The 20,961-nt window shown below is 54.9% G+C and overlaps 1 protein-coding gene across 1 annotated transcript in view; it reads right to left on the bottom strand.

The window, feature by feature from the left end:
- Positions 1 to 17,591: 17,591 nt before the first annotated feature.
- The window catches only part of DISP3 (dispatched RND transporter family member 3), a 43,280-nt gene continuing 39,910 nt past the window's right edge, over positions 17,592 to 20,961 (bottom strand). Inside the window, exons 18-21 of the mRNA XM_006103719.3 lie at positions 20,212 to 20,371; positions 19,302 to 19,415; positions 18,770 to 18,936; positions 17,592 to 17,954 (exon numbers count right to left, since the gene is read on the bottom strand). Coding sequence (XP_006103781.1) covers positions 17,592 to 17,954; positions 18,770 to 18,936; positions 19,302 to 19,415; positions 20,212 to 20,371 — 804 coding nt within the window. The remainder of the gene's footprint in view (positions 17,955 to 18,769; positions 18,937 to 19,301; positions 19,416 to 20,211; positions 20,372 to 20,961) is intronic.

Here is a 20,961-nt window from a genome sequence, read left to right as displayed (position 1 = left end):
TTGGGTAGAGCATGGGCTTGCACACTATGCATTTTGTGGTCTCCCTGGGTCCTCTGGCTGGATGGGAAGTGATATCCCTGCAGCATTAATGCTGTAAATGTCATATGTATTGATGCTTTTGTTCACTGCATAATGGATAGTGCACAGTCTCCCCCATCAGCATCCCATCCGCATGAGCCCATACTTCCCCCTGGCTGTAACGAGGTTTGCTTCTCAGATGAGGAGCCTCGAGGAGTGGATTAAATGCTCTGCATGCCCTCATCCCCAAGTGGTAGCCCTTAATAGAAAGAGTTTGAGAAGAAAGGGCATAAAAAGCCTATAGATTTATATTTCTAGATGAGCCAGGTGGCTCTGAAGTGATGCCACCATGCATTCATTTATTCAACAGTAAATAAGGCACAACTTGTCACCCTGTGCATGTTCTCTCATACTATCTCACATATGTATGGCACTGGTTACAAGAGGGGCTAGAGGGAAGGAGCATGACTCAGAGAAATGCATCCTTAATTTTGGAGATACAATTGTGTGTGGTGGGAGGTGAGGAGGGGTTATCATCCCCATTGTCTCTCAGTGGACCATTGCAACAGCTAGCTTGGTCTCCTAGCTTCCCTTCCCACTCCCCCAGTCCATTCTCCAGATAGCGGCTTAAAAAGCAGGCTGTTTTGCACATAAATAAGATCACATTTCTCCCATGCCTAAGATCCAAACTCCTTATTTGGCCTGCAGGGCCCACATGACCAGGCCTCTACCAACTTCTCCGACTTTATTTCCTCCATGTCTTCCCCTCGGCCACTGGCCTCCTTTCTGTCCTCTGAACAGGCCATACCTGTTTCCACCTCAGCACCTTTGTAGTTGCTGCACCCTTTTCCTGGAAAGAATTTCGGCCAGTTCTTCACAAGCCTGGCTCCTTCTCATGGTTCAAGTCTCAACTCAAACATCGTCACTTCAGAGCTGCCTTCCCTGACGCTCCTGGCTAGAGAAGTTCTCACCCAGACACTATCCGGCCCATCCCTCTGCCTACTTTCTTCATAGAACTTACAAAAAACTGAAATTGTTCCAATTATTGATATGTTTATGCATTTGTTGTGTTTCCCTCCCACTAGAATGTCAACCACACGAGAGCAGGGTGTTTACTTGGCTCAGCACTCTATTTCCAGTGCTTAGCACAAGGCCTGGCCCACAATAGGATTTCAATGACTAGTAGCTGAGTGGATGAACTAATTGATGGTGCACATCTTTTAAGGGAAAGATTTCTAAGTAACCCCCCTTTTTCCTCTCCCAGAGAGGAAGGTATTCTTGCATCTAAGTTTCAGAGGGAAAATAAGTTGGGTCCAAGGGGTTCTGCTTTTCCACTCATGTACTACGCGGACAATTCTAAATATGAGGAACTCCATTTACCTGGGGCATTCCCTGATACACAAGTCCCTGGGGAAACACCTGGGTTAGAGGAAGGAGGTAGAGGTGGAAAGGAGGTAACTGTTGGGTGGTTTCCAAACCAGTCTTCTCCTCACACGTACATTTTTAATGCTGTCAGAATTTAATTTGTCCTACAAAGCTGGAAGCAGTAACGTTGTGCCTAAATAGCAAACCATGGGAAGATTATTTTCCGCACATACGTTTTGCCAACCCAGTCTATTTCCACACTCATGTAAAGAACGAGTCGCTGTCCCGGGTGCTGAATAACAGACTGGCCGTGTGCAGGCCACCTCTGTCCGAGGTGCTGAAACAGCCCCGGCAGCTGCCTGGGGCGTGTGGTCACTGCGCCCTGCCATAGCTGGGTCACTCTGAAATGATAGCTGCTGGAAATTACAAGGCTGAACTATAATTCAATTATCATTTGGTATCTCTTGGAGCTATTTAGGAGCTGCTGCCACAGCCATCCTATTCTGCTCTAGGGAGAGGCGGGGCTATGGGATGATGAGCCCTTTTGGCAGCTCTGAGGAGCGTGTCCAGCCTCAGGCGGTGTGAACCGCATCGATGATGCCGAGAGAAAGGACAGAGGTGCCACAGATCATGAGTCACAGTCGGCACTCGCCGTGACACCTGTCAGTCCAGCCGTAGCCTAGTGGTCTGTAGGGGTGCCCCTGTCTAAAGGTCCTACGCACCTGAGTTTCCTCATTTGCACGGTGGGCAGGCATGTCCCCGATTCCCTTCAGGTGCAAAGTAAAGCAAAGCTCTGTGACTCTCTTGTCCCTTGAGAAGTGAGTGACAGATGATGATTGACATTTCGGAGTGATGGAGGGACCATTTAAAAATATGTTAACATTTCTGAGGTATAACTTATATAAAGTATACAAATCTTTTTTTAAAAAATTTTATTGATTTTTTACGGAGAAGAAGGGAGAGGAATAGAGAGTTAGAAACATCGATGAGAGAGATCGATCAGCTGCCTCCTGCACGCCCCCCACTGGGGACGTGCCCACAACCAAGGTACATGCCCTTGACCGGAATGGAACCTGGGACCCCCTCAGTCCCCAGGCCGATGCTCTATCCACTGAGCCAAACCGGTTCGGCTACAAATCTTAACTATATAGCTTGTGTGTGTGTGTGTGTGTGTGTGTGTGTGTGTGTGTGTGTGTAACCACCATCCAGATAAAAATACGTAACGTTTACAGCACCACCTCCTTGTGCCACCTTCCGCCCAGGGAGGCCACTTTTCTGACATCTGTCACCATAGATTAGTTCTTGTTGTTCTTCAACCTCATATAAATGAGATAATTGAGTATGAACTCCGCCGTGTCCGACTTCTTGCATTCAACATTATCTCTTGAGATTCATCCATGTTGCTGCATATCATTAGCTTATTCTTTTTATTTGCTTTATGATACTCTTTTGTGTGAAACACCACTGTTTATCGATCCATTCTGCTGTTGATAGGCATTTGGGTTGTTTTCAGTTTGAGGCTAATTTGAATAAAGCTGTGAACCTTCTTGTGCAGGCTTTTTTTTTTTTTTTTTTTATGGACAAAGCACTTCTTTATGCTGAGTCTACACCCAGGAGTGGAATTACTGGTCACAATGTACATATGTTGCCAAAGTGGCTGTTTTAAGGTACAGTCATTTTTTTTTTGAAAAAATAAATTAAATTCTTCTTCCTGGTTTTGCCTTTTATGCATTCTCTTGCTCAACAGAGAAGATGTTCTGGGGAAGGCTCTGTTTAATAATGTGGATTTAGGGTTTTCTGGAACACTTTATTGATCAATATTGATTAATGACTATTCCCTACTAATCTCTTCCTAGAAACCAGAGGTATTCTTCCCTCGGACCTTCCCTCTCTTTGGCTATCACCACGACTGACTCCTGTAATGGAATCTGAATGCAGTGATGATTCAGAGTTCAGAATGGGTAACTCCCCCTCTTTCTCCACACCCTAAGCTGCAACATGTCTGAGAGAAGAATACAGCCAGGAAGAGCTAGGAGCATGGTGTTCACCCTGGGGCCATGGAGGAGTCCTGGAAGCTCCCCGCACATGGAGTATTTTTCAGATTGTCCTAAAATGATACATTTATTAGGAGACCCAGTGCCCACAGTCTGGCTGTTCTCGCTGACCTTGGCATCATGAGATTTCCCATTACACATGAATCCTCTGTGAAACCTCTCTCTCTTCCTTTCCCCCTCCCTCCTCACTCTTCTTTTTCAACACAAGGTGTCTGTCACTCTCTTCACTCCTTTCCTCTGGACCCCTCTTTTTCCCTCTCTCTTTCTCCTCCCACGTTTACTCATCTGGCATACTTTTTGGAGAAAAGAACCCTGGATTCAGAACAGCCAAAATGGGTGGTGTAGAATAAGATGAGGCTCCAATGTTCTCTTAAGATGAAGCTAAAGGTTCTTGTAGCCCCTTTAGAGATAGTAATAGAGAGAGCAGTGTCTTGTAACTCATGAATGAAAGCAATCAGACCTATGCCAACAAGAACCAAAGACCGCCTGGCCTGTATGGCCCAGTGGTTGGGTGTCAACCTATGAACCAGAAGGTCACAGTTCTATTCCTGGTCAGGGCATGTGCCTGGGTTGTGGGCTCAATTCCCCATTAGGGGGGCATGCAGGAGGTAGCCGATCAATGATTCTCTCTCATCACTAATGTTTCTATCTTTCTCTCCCTCTCCCCTCCTCTCTGGAATCAATAAAAATATATTTTTAAAGAAAGAACCAAAGACCTTCCACTTGCCCTTCTGAGATGGAGTTGGGGAGCTCTGGGCTGAGCTGAGGGTTAAAGGACTCAAAACTTAGGGTGAGGAGGGAGGGAGAGTAGAACACATTTCTGATGTACCTTGGCTTAGATTCCCTTGGCCTGGAGAGTTGGGGAGCAGGTAGGCATGGTGAGATAAGAGAGGCTGAGGGGTGCACCCTGGGGCTCTGGGAATCTTGGAGAGTCACATAGACCCTTCACATCGCATTTAGGGAGTCTCTGCGGGACTGGGACGGAGAGCTCTGCCTGCCTCAAGGTGATTGAACTTCCCCATCAGCCATCAAGGCTACCTGCAGGTCACACAGGAGGTGATCTCCAAATCTGCCACTGCAGGATTCTCCCCCGCCCCTCCCCTCCCCTCAGGCCCAAAGACGGTCACTGTCAGCACTTTCCCTCTCTGTGTAGATCAATAGGGCCCTTGGATATGACCTCAAGTTCAATTATGGCTTCAATTATGGCATAAAGAGACTGTTACTGCACACCTATCTCCTATTAAACACGCTGCGCTGGGGGCTGGCGGAGACTGGACCTGGGGGAAATCATTAGGACACTAATTGGAAATCAATTTAAAGTGCATTTGCTTAATGATATGAGCATTGTGAATTATCTATAAATTGCTAATTTAGTTGAATGTCACACCCGATTTTCGTTTTATAAATTGCATTTTGAGGTTGGCAAATGTCTCCCCTCCACCCTCGCTTTCCCTCTTTCTCTAAAACAAAGCTTGAAAATCCCGTCTTCTGGGATTCAACCCATAGCAGGAGGTCATGTGCACGCCCACGCATGTCCCCGGATCCCTGACACTGCTTTGTGAAAACGCCTGGTGAGTGGCACCTGGCCCTGTGACCTCTGTTCCACAGCCTGACACCTTGAAACCCTCTGTTACTCAAATGTCTTCGGTGTTCAGAACAATTGGAGCAGGAGAGATGCTGCCAAATGCTTACACCTCTGTGCGTCAGTGCCAATTTGGGGAGGAGGATGGTGCAGAGGCGTGCACCTGGGAGAGCTGACCCGCCTCTGAGCTCACTCTGCCCGGCTCAGTGGGAGGTGGCCAGGCCCTCTTAGCTGCGGTCACTGCCTCTGCCTGGACCGGGAGACAGGAACCTGTGCTCAGGAAGCAGCTGCCGGGAAGAGGGAGCCTGGCCGCTGAGTGGCCTTCATGTTCTCCCCAGCAGCTGCCGGAGCAATGAGGCTGCTGGCTTATGTGGCAGCTCCTTCACCGTGGACCAGGCACCTCCCTGACGCGGCACTGGGTGAGCCCTTGTAGGCGGGGACTCCACACCAAACCAGCTGGACTTCATGAGACTCCTCCTGAACTTCTATTCCATGCCAGGCCCTGGGCTCAGTGAACAAGGACCGTGCCCTCAGAAATGCCCACTTGGTAGACCATCCCTTGCATTTATGGAGCCCTTACTTGTGTCCCGCTCTGTGTCCAGTGCTTTATCCACACTGCCTTGTTGATTCCTCACCAGAAGACTGAGTTGGACATGATCACCGGCCCCATTCCACAGATGGGGTAACTAAGTGTGGTTGGTTGTTTGCAAAAAATGGCCACAATTATTCTCCCTGTATCCCCACCATTTTGCAGTATGACTTGGCAGCCCCTGCCTTCCAGGGGTGTGTGTATATACTAGAGACCCGATGCACGAAATTTGTGCAACGGGCTCGGCCCTCGCAGCCCTGGCTTCATCCAGAAGGTTGTCCGGACGGTCACCCGGAAGGTCATCTAGATGGTCGTTCTGCTGTTCGGTCTAATTAGCATATTAGCTCTTTATTATGTAGGATGGCCTGTTTCCCACCATTTGGGTCTGGGCTGACCCAGACTGACTTTGACAGTGAAGTGCAGGTGAGGTGCTGGTTTGGATGGAGGCCCTAGGAGGCGGCGTCATTTCCTAGGCTGGCAGAACAAAATACCACAACTGGGGACTAAGACAACAGACATCTATTATCTCACAGTTCTGGGGGCCAGACACCCAAGATCCAGGCCCCAGCTGGTCCACGCCCTCTGAAACCCGTAGGGAAGGGTCCTTCCCGCTGCTCCGGGCTTGGCGCCTTGCCGACAGCCTGTGACCTGCTGTGGCTTGAGGATGCCTTGCTCCTACCCTCCGTCTTCACTGTGTGTCTTCACGTCGTCTGCCCTCTGTGCGTGTCCGTGTCCAAACGTCCCCTTTCTATAAGGACACCAGTCATGTCAGTTTTCTAGGGCTGCCATACAAGGAACCACAGAGTGGCCTAAACAACACAAATTCATTGTCTCAGTTCGGGAGGCTGAAGTCCAAGGTGGAGGTGCCGGCAGGTTGGTTTCTGCTGAGGCCTCGCTCCCGAGCTTGTAGATGGCCACCCTCTTGCTGCCTCGTCACGTGGTCGTCCCTCTGTGTGAGCACATCCCTGGTGCCTCTCTGTGTGTCCTCTTCTCATAAGGAAGCCACTCAGATTAGATTAGGACCCACCCTAACAGCCTCATTTTAACTTAATCACCACATTAAAGGTCCTATTTCCAAATAAGGCCACATCCTGAGGTACTGAGTTAGGGCTTCAACATACGACTTTGGGGGAGACACATTTAATCTATAAAAGGAGGCCTCGTGCACTACCTTCAGAGCCCTGATTCTGCCTCGTGAACAAGCCTGGCCAGTGACATGCGGCCCTGTTCCCCTTCTCCCCACAGCCTGACAGCCGGCCAAGCCCCCAGAGCAGAACCACTCGGCTAACCTGCAGCTGAGTGCAGACACAAGAGGGAGCCCTCTGGGATCAGAAGATCCATCCAGATGAGCCCAGCTTAGTCTAATTAACTCACAGAATCATGAGCTAAATAAATGGTTGTTTTGAGAGGCAGGCAACAATAAATGATTGATATGCTGAGGCTCAGTGTGGCTTGCACAAGGTCACGGAGCTAACGGTGGAACCCAGGCAGCCTGCTGGTCTGATTACCACACTGTGGGGAAAGGAGGTGTCCCGACAGATCAGACTTGTCAAAGTCTCCGAGTGGGACTCTGGAATTCGGTGATCCAGGCATGGCTAGGAGGAGTCTTGCCTCAGCTTCACCATTTGCTGAGAGACCCTGGGAGAAGGCACTTCACCTTACTGAGCCTCAGTTTTCTCCTCCGTAAAATGGGCTGGCAATAGCCTGACTTACAAAGTTGTGAGGAATTGGTGAGAGTCTGAATGTGACAGCCTCTGGTGAATTGCATAGTGCTGTATGTATCCCAGGGAGTCTTTCTTTTTATGGTATTAACTAGTGGCCCGGTGCACAAATTCGTCCACATTGAAAGTAAATTAATTAGAAGAAATATTTTAATATCGTTATTCGCCCTTTCTCTATAATAGAAGTGTCAACCAAATTCACGATCCACAATGACAGATGGAAACACACCCGTGCGATTGGCTTTATATGTATCGCAGATGCATGAGTCAACTTAGCCTTTTATAGATATAGAATAAACTTGCTTAATTAGACTTGCTTTCTGATTTAGCTAAACTTGTTCCAGCTCATTGAAGCACCCCAATTTCTCTTTCAGGTAATTGTCAGCAACACAGCAGTAAATATCAACACGAAGCAGATTATTATTGCAGATCACGCAGGGAGAACCAAGGGTGAAATATTTAACTGCAGCAGTGTTTGACTATATTCTGTGCAGTGAGAAAACCTGAAGTCATTTTCAAGGTCCACCATTTCTTACTTCTTTTCAGTCGGGTCAAGTTTCCAAGCTTTCTAAAACTCCGTTTTCCAGCTAATGAAAAGAAAATAGGATTCCACCGAGTCTCCTATCTACCTACTCCAGGACTTCTGTGAGGATCAAATTTGATGAGGCACGGGAAAATGATTCACAGACATTTGGTTACAGTGTGAAATGTTTCCACCTGCCTTTAAAGCAAGTCATGTTCCTGGGCTGACGAGACTGCAAGGAGGCTAGTCGCTAGGGAGAGGAAGCCGGGCATTGCTACGCGATGTCATTACCCGGACGGTCGGACACTTAGCATATTAGCCTTTTATATGGATAGATGTCTTTGATGTGCTCTGTCCCCTTCGGTATGACTTGCACCACGGAGTGCCCGGGTCATTGCTCTGGGGAGAGCAGTAAAGCAGCAGAACCTGACCTTGGAGCCAGCCAGGCTGGGTTAGAATCCCACCACCAGCCACAGTGGGAGAGCCGGCTTCACTGCCAACTGGACACACCTTCCTCCCAGGGCGGGTGTGCGGATGAAGTCATTTCATGGGTGGAGAGAGGCCTGTGGACGGGACTCCATTACATCTCAGCTTCCTTTCCTCCCAACCCCCTCACCTGCCCTGCAGAATTCTGCTTGTTCCCACCTGGGCAAGGCAGACCTGCCCTGAGGTGCTCCAGCAGGCAGAGCGGTGACAGGACAGCCTGGTCAGAAACCCTTCTCCCCACCAAATCAGATAAACACAGTCAGCATCTCCCAGGGGTGGGCTTGTGCAGAACAAAGGCTCCCTTGATCTTCTGCTGATAATCCCCCTCCCTCCCCTCCAGTCCCTGGGGATGCAGAGTTGCTGGAGAGCAAAAGGTACTTGCTAGGCGCCCCCTCCTCCCCCGTGAAGCAAGGCAAGGGCACCACTGTGCCCCAGCTCTGATGGGATCCTTTTCATTTTACAAGGAGGCAGATGGGGGCTTGAAGGGACAGGAAATCCATCCAGTCAGTAGCTATTTACAGTGAACAGACCATATGCTGGGAACTGGGATACCCAGTCTTTGTCTTCCCGGGGCACATCCTAGCGGGGAGACCCAGACGAGTAGGAGGTCATTACTAATACAGGCCCAGGAAGTACCGAGCGCTGTGGAACCCCATCCCAGGACAACTGACGGGACTTGGGCACCATGAAGGACTCCTGGAGGAAGCTGAGTGCTGACGGAGGAGGAGGAGCCATGAAGGCGCAGCGGGGAGCGCCGTGAGGTCCAGGCAGGGGCAGCCTCCCGGGAGGTCTGGAGCTGAGCCACAGCCCTGCACGGAGCAGGAACACAGAGAAGTTTGGTTTGGCTGAGGCCCGAGGTGCAAAGTGAAGGAGTCAGGAGCCTGAGATAAAAGCAGGGAAAGTGTCGGTGAGATTCCAAAGGGCTTTGAGGGCCGTGGGAAGGCCCTTTGCCTTTATTCTGGGAGTAACAAAGGAGGCTTCCACCAGCGATGGCTGCAATAACGCCACATAACAAATCCCCCAAACCCAGCGCTTAAAACAACAATGGCTATATTGCTGTCAGCTGGAGTCAGGTGACCTGTGCTTTGCAGGACCTGCTGGGCTTGGGTCAAGGCTAGTGTCTCTCACCTCCTGGAACCAGCGGGCTCCCCGGGCACGTTCTTCCCACGGCGAAGCAGAGGCCAGAGGGCAAGTCCCTCCCAGGACTCTGCTGGCTTCACTCTTGCCGACATCCTAATGGGTAAAGCAAACGTATTCCAACCCCGTCGGGGAGAAACTAGTCAAGGACAGAATAGCTCCTGTGTACTCAAGGGCTTTGCAGCTCCAAGCACATAAACGTGACCCAGAGCGGGGAGAAGTCTGTTTTAGAACAAGGATGACGGCAGTGATGATGACTTAGCAGGGATCTCCATGGCCGAGCCCTTGACAGGTATCACTTCATTTAAAATACAACCATGCATGATGAACATTATTATTCTATTGAATGGGTCAGCAAACAGGTTAAGCTAGAGCCAACGATTTGCCCAAAGTCGCGGTTAATGGGAGCAGAATGAGGATGCAAACCCCGATTTCTCTGACTCTGCGTCAGCACAGCCACATGGCCCACTGCAGGCTCTTTCTATTGCCCTGGGCTGCCTCTTCCAAGCGTTCCCTCTGCCGCTCAGCCTCAGGGAGGGAGGGAGCGAGCAGCCTGGGGCCACACCACGCCCCTGATCACTCCAAGGGCTCTGACTGGCACGCTGGCCACAAAGTGGGCGAGGGTCCCGACTCGGCTCAGAGAAGGCACAGGCGGGCCTGCTGGGAGGCGGCCACGGGCCCCACCAGCGCCTGGCAGTGCCGGGTCGAGGACTTCAGTGGACGTTTGCTGATGGCTTGTTGGGATGGAGGTGTGCCCCCTCCCTCCTTCCTCAGGGCTCTCCTGCCTCCACAGTCCTCCCACAGCCCGCGAGCTTTCTCAGGAGCCACTGAAAGCCACCTCTCTCTCTGGCTTCAAAAACTCCTGCAGTCAAAAACTCAGGTGTGCAAAGATTTGTAACGAAAGCCTTCCTCCCACGGCTGCCTCCCACCCAGCACCCCGCCCCGCCCCTACAGGGACCCACTGTCTTAGTTTTCTTCATGTTTCCTCCAGTTTCTTTATGCATACACAAGCAACAAGGAGCACAGATTCTCCCACCTGCCCCGTTTTGGTCTTTAAATATACTAGAGGCCCTCATGCAAGGGGCTAGGCCCTCGCGGCCCCAGCTTTGTCCAGAAGGTCGTCCGGACGGTTGTTCTGCTGTTCAGCCGTTTGGTCAATTTGCATATTATGCTTTTATTATTATAGGTTTGTATTGATTTTAGAGAGGAAGGGAGAGGGAGAGAGAGAGAGAAACATCAAGGATGAGAGAGAATCATTGGTTAGCTGCCTCTTGCAGGACCTCGCTGGGGATCGAGCCCAAAACCCTGGCATGTGCCCTGACTAGGAATCGAACCATGACCTCCTGGTTCATAGGTCAATGCTCAACCACTGAGCCACACCAGCCGGGCCCACCTGCCCATTTTTTAAGCACATAGTCAGCATCGTGTACACACTGTTTTGCAACATTAAAACAGCTTGGCGATTGTCAGCATATCGGCCCTTAGAAAGCTGCCTGCTCCGCCCTCACCGCTGCAGGGCATCCTGAACGCCGGCCGCTGCGATTCATCTCATCAGCCCCTGTGCGGAGGGAGGGTTCAGGGCTCCAGACAAAGCTCCAGGGAGTCACTTCCACCCGTGGCCACGGTTAAGTTTATCAGCAGGATAAACTCAGCAGCAGGGTTGCTGAGTCAAAAGGATCAAGTAGTGATTTGATGGTTACTGCCAAATTCCCCTCCTTGGCTGGTGAACCAGTTTGCACTCCCACCCGTTTCCCCTCAGCCTTGCCAACAGTGTGGTATCACACATTTATATTTTTTACAAACTGGATCGGCATAAAATGGTCTCCTGCTCAAAAACACGCGAGTGACAGTAGGTAGGTGGGACATGCTTTATTATGAACAAAGCAGCCAACAATTGGCTGGTCAGTGGCACCTTCTATACCCGCTCAAACGAGGCCTCGTGCCAATTAGTGGGGCTCGTGCTACCTTAACAGAAGCAGGTTACACAAGGGCGCGCTTGCTCAGTACGTACAGTGCTACTGCTGAGGCATTGCCCTCGGCGTGCGTGGGGCAAAGGGGCCTTTATCATAGTAACACTGCCGTGTCAGTGCATGCGTGTGGCGAGTGGGCCTTTAGCCTCTGGTCAGGGCCCCCACACTCAGGGAAAGGACATGGTCAGCCAGCAAGGTGGATGTGGACACAACCCTCTATAGCTTGGGCTGGTGCTCCAGCAAAGAGCCACGTGAGAGAAAAGGGAGCCTTCGTGGGGGAGGCGGCATCTGAACTGAGCCTTGAGAGAGAGAGTTTGACAGGTGTTGAGGGGGGAGAGGGGTGGGGGACATGTTTGCATTGTCCAGAAGGGACATTGGGGATGTCTGGGAGGGTGAAGAGCCCAGCAAGGCCAGAGGACCTAGGAGGAGATGAGTCTGGAGGGGGTTTGGGCCAGGTCACAGGGGGCCTTGAATGTCATGGAGGTTTAGCCTGTAAATGATAGGATGCCATGAAGCCTTTGAGAGGGTGTGTGAGGTGGGTGGGTGTTTAGTTGGGACTCTTGCTGGTTTGGCTCAGTGGATACAGCGTTGGCCTGCGGACTGAAGGGTCCCAGGTTCTATTCCAGTCAAGGGCACGTGCCCAAGTTGTGGGCTCGATCCCCAGGAGGGGGTGTGCGGGAGGCAGCTGATCAATGATTCTCTCTCATTGATGTTTCTATCTCTCTCTCCCTCTCCCTTCCTCTCTGAAATCAGTAAAAATATATTTAAAAAAAAGTGAAAGAGAACCTTCCTCAAAGTGGCTTGAGGAAGAAAGGACCTGATCAGCTTGTTTATGAAAAAACCTAGGGGTACGTCAGCTTCAGGCATGGCTAGATCCAGGGGCTTAAGAGATGTCATCGGAAATTTGTCGTTCATCCTGGGCTCTGCTTCCCTCTGTGGGCCTCATTCCGAGGCAGGCTCCAGGCATTCCTCCCACCGCCTGGAAATATCCGTCAAAGGAGAGCGCACCTTTCCCCATAACTTCAGCACGTCCCCAGGAAGACACTCATTGGACGGCTTGGGTCAGGTGCCCATCCTCAACCCATTACTATGGCCAGGAAGATGGAGTGCACTGATTGGTCAGGACTAGGTCCTCAGCTTCAATGGCACCACCAAACCTGGGTTGGGGAGGACCCTTAAAATCAAGGTGCAATGACCAGAAGAGGGAAGAACAGGCTTCTCTGGGGAACGGATTAAAGGTGGGGAGACTAAGAAGGACGGAGGGAACTAGGAGAGGCTCCCTCTGAAGGCCTGGGGTGGGAGCCTGAGCGCCTCCTTGTAGCCAGGAGGCGCATCCACCAGCTGCTGTGTCCTGTTCTACAGCAAAGACTGCAGAGCCAGTCCCTAAGGCAAATCCAGACCGCCTTAGGGCAGGGCTGGGCAGAGACCAGGCCCCAGGCCCGCCTGAGACCACCAGTGGTGTGTGCACAGTGGTGTTTGGAGCCCCCTCCCCGTCGCTGCTGGGCCCATTTTAAAAATATATATTTTTATGAATTTCAGAGAGGAAGGGAAAGGGAGAGAGAGAGAGATAGAAACATCAATGATGCGAGAGAATCATTGATTGCTGGGCCCAGATTTTAAGTCCGTTTGGAGTGACTGGCATTTCACAGGACTGCACTGACCCCGAGTGCCAAAGGCCACGGGGTTTAGCCTGGGGAGCGGGTGGGAAGGCCGCTCCGAACCCCCCTGGAGGCCCCGGGAGGAAGAGGAGACTCGGTTGATCCTGGCAGCTCTCTCTGCAGCGACAGAGTGACGAGGCCCGTCTGCGAATCTCGCGCAGAGGCCACTCCACGAGCCTTCCTGTCGCTCTCCATTTTCTTTGTGGGTGGGTGTGTGACCCTGAGGCCTGAGCGCCAAGCTCCTGAGGTGGCCTGATGTCCTCTCCTGGCCCCGTGAGCTGTCCCTTTCCCCGTCCACTGCCCCCAAAGGCTCCAGCCTCGTCCCCTCTAACACACGAGTCCCTTCTTTTAGTCCTAAACACCAGCCTGTGCTTTTTAGGCTCAAGAAGGCCTGTGTCTGATGGGGTCCATTCCCCCAGAGGCCAGGAAACGTGTCGTCCTCCTTGAAATCTCAGCACAGAAGCCACTTCCCCGGGGACCCCTCTGCTGGCCAGGCCACCTGGCTCTGTGCCCTCACCCTGGAAGTCCTCTGGCTTGTGGTTATATAGTCGAGGAATCCTTTTATTCACGGTATTTCCCCACCTTGACTAGAAGGCCTCTGAGGTCAGGGTCTTGTTCCCTTGTATCCCTGAGGACGGCAACAGTGCCTGGAATAAACAAATGAATAGACAACAGCTCCAGCGAGCACTGTCCTGCTCCTCGGATGTGAACGATGACGGGAACAAGAGCGATTCACACGGGGTGGCCACTGGGGGTGGGCACTGGGGGTGGGCACTGGGGGTGGGCACTGGGCGTGGCTTAATTTTAGAATCAAATCCAGGCAGCACAGCAGTGGAAGGAGTCAGACCCCCTGCCCCACTTTCCAGGGGATTAAATCTGTGTCGGTGGCTTGATTGCAGTCACGCAGGCAGGGCTGGAGCTGAGACTCCCAACTCTAGGGCTGGGTCCCTTCCTCTCAGAGGAGCAGGCGGGGGGTGGCTGCGGTGCGGGGAGGACCCTGGCTGCCCGGCTGGCCTGCCGCTGGCTGCTTCTGCCAGCCAGATCTCACCCTGTGCCGGGAGGCTCACACTCCGAAGCCAGCTGCTTCCTGTGCCTGGGCTTCAGTTTCCTTAGTAGCGAAATAGGATAAACCCCTCCCTTCTGAGGAATGCCGTGAGGGTCCTGAGAGAGCATGGATGGGGCCTGGGGCAGGGGAGGCGCTCCAAGCAGCGCCATATCACTGAAGGGCAGAGGGAAGCAGGGGCCCGGGGAACCTTTGCCGGGGCAGGGGTCGCTCTGCCCCTCCTCGGCCCCCCGAATGCCTGCACATCCCAGCAGCCCCCGTCTCATTAATGCTCGGTGAAAGCTCATTAAGACCGTGAGCTGTGCATCAGCCGCAAAGGAAGGTCAAGGTTCTCTTCATGGGAGTGAATGCCCCTGGGACCTGCGGTGCAATATGCACACACAGAACGGAGGGGCCTTCATTTGTAGGCAGTAGGCAGCCAGCCGTGTGCCCAGAGTTCTCCAGCGTTCCCAGAGCGTCACCCACATCCGCACCCCAGCCTTGCCAGGACCCTGCCCTGGGAGGGGGAATTACCTGCCGGGAGCTGGGAAGAGCCGTCACTGCGCAGGGCCCGAGGGACCGGGACAGGCCGTGATGAGGAGGTGAGAATGCCATCGCAGAGGGTGCGGCTGGCAGGCGGCGGAGTGGGCGGGCCCTGGCCAGAGGCCGCCTGGTGGTGTGCTGCTTGCACTTGCTGCCCCCTCTTGGGGCCCCAGGCTGCTCCACTGTAAGAGGGGAACCCAGCTCCCGGGAAGGTTATGACCTGGGGGTCAGGGGACCTGCAGACCTAACAACCCCACAGTGCTCTGGGCAGACAGAGGCGGAGGGGAAGGAAGAGGACATGGGCCGAGTGAGGGTTTCCTTACAAATGGGCGTTGCTTGGAAGGCATGCAAATGATATGCAAATGGTTTGGATCCACATTAAAATGAGGTTATTGGGAAGGTCTCGGACAGGGACTTGGAAATGGCAGTCCTTTCACTCCACACCTTCTGGAGTGACTTGTCCACTGGCCAGCCCCTCCCCTCCCACGTGGCCTCCTCCCACAAGCTTCCTGTTCCTGCCACAGTGGTCCCCCGAAGGAGTGGGAAAGGGGCGGGGGGGAGGGGCAGCTGTCACTCCCACAGCCCTCCCTCCCCACATGAGGGGGCTGCCGGAGCCCTGGGTGGGACCACCTGAATCCCTGTCAGCCCCTCGGGGCTACGTGGTCCCCAGGCAACCCTGACCCTCAGCCACGGCGCTTTGCTGGGCCTCCAAGGGCTCAGGTTCATACAAGGTTGACGGAGAAAATGCTTAAGTGTGAGATATTGTACAAACTCAAGGGTTGTATTCCAAATGTTCTAAGAACGGGCCTCCTGATTTAAGCACCAACCTTGAACATTCCTGCGGCTGTCATCAGCCTTAATTTTCCGGGAGGCTGCCCACCGAACAGGGGGTGCACCCTCGGCAGGCGGGCGGGCTCGGTCTGGCCCCACCATCACTACCCGAGGGACCCAGCCCTGTCGGTTTCTTGGAGCCTTGGTTTCCCCATGTGTGACATGCGTCTGACAGCACCTACTCCTCAAGGCTAACCAATGAGCTCACCCACCTTCAACCCCCAAAGATATGTGGAACCGTGGTACCTGTGACTGTGAGCTTACTTGGAAATAGGTCTTTGCAGGTGATGGAGTTAAGATGAGGTCACCAGGTGGGCCCTAATCCAAGCCGACCGGTGTCCTTCTGAGAGGGGCGGTGATGGGAACGGGATAGAAAAGATGGGCCCGAGAAGGCAGAGGAAGAGATGTCTGCACACCAAGGCAGGCCAAGGATGCTGGCAACACCAGAAGCCAGGAGGAGCCAGGCTCGGAACACACCCTCCTCAGAACCTCCAGGGGAACCAGCCCTGCCGACACCTTCACTTTGGACTTCCAGCCTCCAGGACTGTGTGCGAGTGAATGTCTGTGGCCATAAGCCACCCAGCTTGTGGCATTGTGTGATGGCAGCTCCAGCCGACTCACACAACCCCTGGCACAATGCCATCTGTGTGTCACCTGGCACCATTCATGGCTGGTTTGGCGTCTCACCACGGATGGTGGGTCTGTAGGTCTGACCTTCCCTCGACAGATACCAAGCAGCTCCTCGGTGCCAGGTGTGCGCTCGGCAGGGCACATGGCGTTGCCCACGTCCTGCGTCCTCAGCCCCCTTCACGCTCACAGACGGCCAGAAGAGCCGGCCTGGAGGCCACCCTGACTACATCTTTCCCACTCAGGGCTCAGGCCCAGCTCAGCCTGTGTCCAGCTTCCCAGAGCCCAGGGGCAATGTCTGCCCCAACGAGAAAGGTCAGGGCCCAGCACAAGGCCAGGCACGCCAACGGCATGTAAAGATGTCCCAACTGGGGAGCCAGATGGGCCCCTTAAAGAAAGGGGCACCCAGTGAGCCCCAAAGGCCCCCAGCCTTGCCCTGGGCCAGCAGAGCACTCCCTGGCCCTGGGCCCCAGCGGCCCGCACGCTCCTCCCACCTCCATCTCCTTCCAGGCCAGCCCCACCCCTCACGCCAGGCTCTGGGCAGCATGCGGACACTGAGTTATTTCAACTTTAAGAACATGATACAGCCAGTGGTGCTTAAAATTCTCGTGTTAATGGCGGCGGTCTGCGGTTTCATTTCACTTTAATAGGAACCATCTGCTGTGAGCAGGCAGCGGGCACGGCCAGCTGGCCTCTCGGGGCTGCCCCTCCCCCAGGTTCCACCCCCAGAGTCAGGTCAGGGAGACGGCGGCTCTGTAAGGAAGGTTGTGCTGGGGCCACAAAGCCCTCGGGGAGGGTCTTGAAAGGGCCCCTTAAGGCCGGGGGCAAGGGTAGGACATGCAGAAACCAGGCTGGTCCCTGTGTCCTCTCTGGCCGGGACCAGAAGGCCTGGGAGGACCCCGGGAGCACCCAGCACTGGCCTAGTAAAGCTGAAGTGGGGGAGGAGGGACAGGGGTATACGAGGCCCCTGCCCTTGAAATCACTGTGCTTGCTCTTCCCACAAAGTCCCCAGGGGAGGCATGGGGCTCAGGAAGTAGCTCTGGCTCTGCCACTGACCCAGCTCCAGGTCAGTCACTTTGCCCCCTGGTGCCTCAGTTTTCACATCTGTAGAATGGGAGCCCCATCGCACCCACCTCAGCAAGTTGTGAGCACCGAGGCGGTGTGGGAGGGAGACCTCCGTGGTGCCCAGGCGTGGGAGGAGGGCTGGTTTCTCCTGCTGTCAGGGGGAACCCAGTGTGGCTGCCAGCAGCCTGGCAGGGCAGGGCGGCAGCCGGCTTCACCGCCCAGCTCCGGCTGGCCACTGGGATGAAGGCAGTGTGGGCCTCAGGTGGGAACAAATCTAGCTGGAGCCGAGCTGGGGACCAAAGTCCCTCTGGGGTCACAGGACCAGGGTCTGGTCCCCACCCGCTGGACCAAAGTGAGCCAGTCAGGGCCCAGGGCCCGGGCTATAGGGAGGTCCCGTTGGGCAGAGGGATCTTATAGCCGCTCCACAGGAGCAGGAGGCAGGCGCCCAGCCCCAGGGCCCCCGCCAGGAGCACGGCGCCCAGGGCCTTGAGGAAGGAAGTCCTGGTCCGGGTGAAGGAGCCGGGTGCCATGATGCCCAGCAGGGCCGTGCTGACCGTGAGCGTGTAGAGGATGGAGACGCCCGTGTTGAGAGCGACGATCTTGCCGAATTTGGCGAACGGGGCGATGATGCAGAAGAAGAGGGGCACCGTGGCGATGACCGTGGTGAGGGCACTGGAGACGATGGCCACGCCCACGTGCCGCACGGCCTCCAGCGTCCGCCACTGGCGCTGCGAGTGGGCGTCCTGGGTGGGGGCGGGTGAGAGCAGAAGCTGGGGGCAGGGACCTGAAGTGACACGGCGTCCCTCCCTGCCTGGGGCCGGGGTTGGGGGCTTGGATGCTGGGTAAACATGCACCCCTGCCCAAGGCCAGCCCTGCCCCTGAGAGCCCCCGATTCTGCCTCCGTAAGCGGGATAATGATCGCGGCTACTCCACAGGGTTGGGGTGAGGATGACATGGTTCCCCCACAGCGGCTCCGTGCACAGTGGGGATGCATGAAGTGCTGCTATGACAACCAAGATGGTGATGATCTGCATAGTAGGTCCTCATAAATGGGAACCCTAACTGGAACTGATTTCCTTCTTTTGACCAAAAGCAGCTAAATGTGTAAATAACTTATTTATGAGTGTTTTCACATCAATACAATTCCGAACAGGGATAAAACGAAAAGTTTCTGACCCAGAGCTGTTTTTGGCCCTGAGTCAAGGGCATGTTCTCACTAAGCCACACAGGCCAGCTGGTGGCCTCGGGGTCATGAACGAGGACCCAGCCCTGCTCCTCGGGCTGCAGAACGAGACTCGGACTCAGGAGCCGAGAAGCAGGAAAGGCCCTTGGATGCCGCCTGGTCCGACCCCGCACGCTCACTTAGGGAGGCTGAGGGATGGACCCGCCTGGGCCCACAGCGCTGCTTTGGGGGAGCTGCCTCGGAGCTTACGTCCCCTGGGAGATGGGCCCTGGGAGCCACAGCTTCTAGAATACACCTGGGCGTGAAGGAGGTGTCCCTCCGCTGCACTGGGGCGGGAAGGCTTATGGGGAGCCGTAAGGCAGGCAGGCTGCTCACCTCGGCCTGGTGGGGGGGCAGGTTCTCTCCGGCCAGCAGGTAGCCCTCCACCAGGTGGACGCAGTAGTCCACGGAAGAGCCGACGAGGATGGACAGCGAGATGGCTTCCACGGCACCCATCTCCCAGCCGCTCCAGTACATGATGGTCACCACGAGGCAGACGATGCCTGCGGGGCAGGGGCAGCAGCGGGCAGCTCAGACCTGCCCACCACACAGTCCCGGAGGGTCTGGAGGATTCAGAAGGCCCCTGGGGGATGGGGTGAAGTCTCGAGTGGGGCCCCCACCTCTGGTGGCAGGAGGGCCAGGGCCAGAGAGAGCTGGGGGGACCCAGGTGCACTGGGTGTCCCTGGGCCCACAGCTATGAACCCCTGTCACCGGGACAACACCGAGCAGAGGGGCACTTTGCCGGGGGTCAGGGTGGGGTTGGTCAGGAAGCCATCTCTGGGGAGAAGGGACAGTTAGGGGCTGAGAGAACGCTGCCGATGGGCGGCCACCAGAGGGACCCCGGCCAGGTCCTGGCCCAGCCACGTACCCAGGATACTCAGGAGCACCGGCAGCAGGAGCAGCACGTGGGTGGTGAACACGGCCACCGCGGCCACGCAGATGAGCAAGGAGAGGGCCAGGCCGTACAGGGCGCTCTGCACCCCTGCGAGGCGACAGAAGGGGGTCCTCAGCCGGGCTGTGAGGTGGGGCGCCCACAACCCTCCCTCACCCTCAGGGTTCAGAGGTCACAGGGGTTAAACCGAGGGCACAGTCACAGCTGGCTGTGTCACTCTGGGAAAATCACTTGACCTCCCGAAGCCTCCATTTCTTCATCTGTAAAATGGGGCAATAACAGTGTTTAACCCACAGGCCTCACTCGGAGTTTAAAGGGATAGCACAGCCTGGCTGGTGTGGCTCAGTGGTTGAGCATCGACCTATGAACCAGGAGGTCACAGTTCCATTCCAGGTCGGGGCACATGCCCGGGTTGCGGGCTCGATCCCCAGCGTGGGGCGTGCAGGAGGCAGCCGATCAATGATTCTCTCCTCATTGATGTTTCTATCTCTCTCTCCCTCTCCCTTCCCCTCTGAAATCAATAAAAATATGGTTTGTTTTTTTTTTTTAAGAAGAGCACAGGCCAGGAGCACAGGGCCTGGCACCGAAATGATACCAGGCGGCCATATGGCCATTGCTTTCACTTTCTAAGTGGCCAAATTCAGGGCCAGAGAATGTGGCCAGATGCCCGGAGCAGGGGGACCAAACTCCGGCTGCTGATCGGTGTTCCCGGCCGCTGGGTCCTTCCCGTTTCCCTCCAGGGCTCTAGGCCAGGATGGAGAGGATGACAAGTGTGGCTCAGAATGGCCACGGCCTGCCCTCCCTGCCCCGGTCACCTCCCTGTCCGCGGCCACCACCCACCCCACCGGGAGCCTGGGGGGAGGGGTGCGGCTGGGCGGCTGCTCACCTATGATCTCCATGAAGATCTGCTTCCAGTGCTCGCAGGTCTGGAAGCCGCGGCGCAGGGCCGAGCCCTCGGGGAAGGTCTGCAGCTGCTGCTGCAGGAAGCTCTCCCAGCGCAGGTAGTCGGAGTAGGTCTGGAAGGAGGACTTGCCCTTATACGTGGTCTGTGGGGGACACAGCCAGTGAGACGGGCGGGTGGCTGCGGCCCCCTCGCCCTTCCCAGGCCACGGCTGGTCCTACTCCCGGGCAGATGCAGCCAGTTCGTGGCCACCTGTGAACAGAGGGTGTTGTCTGTGGGGAGTGAAGGGCAAGCCAATCCAAGATGACCGCCCGCCGGCTTCTGGGGACACGTATGATTCTCACAGTCATGGCCGGTTCCAGGGCACCAAAGTTGCTGCCCCGTTCCCAGAGCCACCTCAGCTCCCAGCGCCCCTGTGGTCTGTGTCCCACCCTCGGCCTGCAAGCCAGCTCCCGCTCATCCTTCAAGGCTCTCTACGTCCTGTCTCCTCCAGGAAGCCTTCCTGGATACCCCCAAGGTGGGCAGCCTCTGCCCTCTGCAAGAACCCTATTGAGAGAACCTATCATTACTGTTTCAGTGGCCAAATTCAGGGTCGGAGAATGGCCTGATGCCCCGAGCAGGAGGGGACCCAAACTCTGGTCCGTGAATTGTAGTTCTCATCACTGCCCGGCAACCTGCCTGCCTCCCGGCTGGAATGAGTCCAGGGAGGCCGAGCGTGGCCTGTCTGGCTCACAG

Source organism: Myotis lucifugus, unplaced genomic scaffold, assembly GCF_000147115.1.
Source record: "Myotis lucifugus unplaced genomic scaffold, Myoluc2.0 scaffold_501, whole genome shotgun sequence".
Classification (NCBI taxonomy): Eukaryota; Metazoa; Chordata; class Mammalia; order Chiroptera; family Vespertilionidae; genus Myotis; species Myotis lucifugus.
Note: the sequence above shows the minus strand (reverse complement) of the source record. Positions and strands in the feature narration are given on the sequence as shown.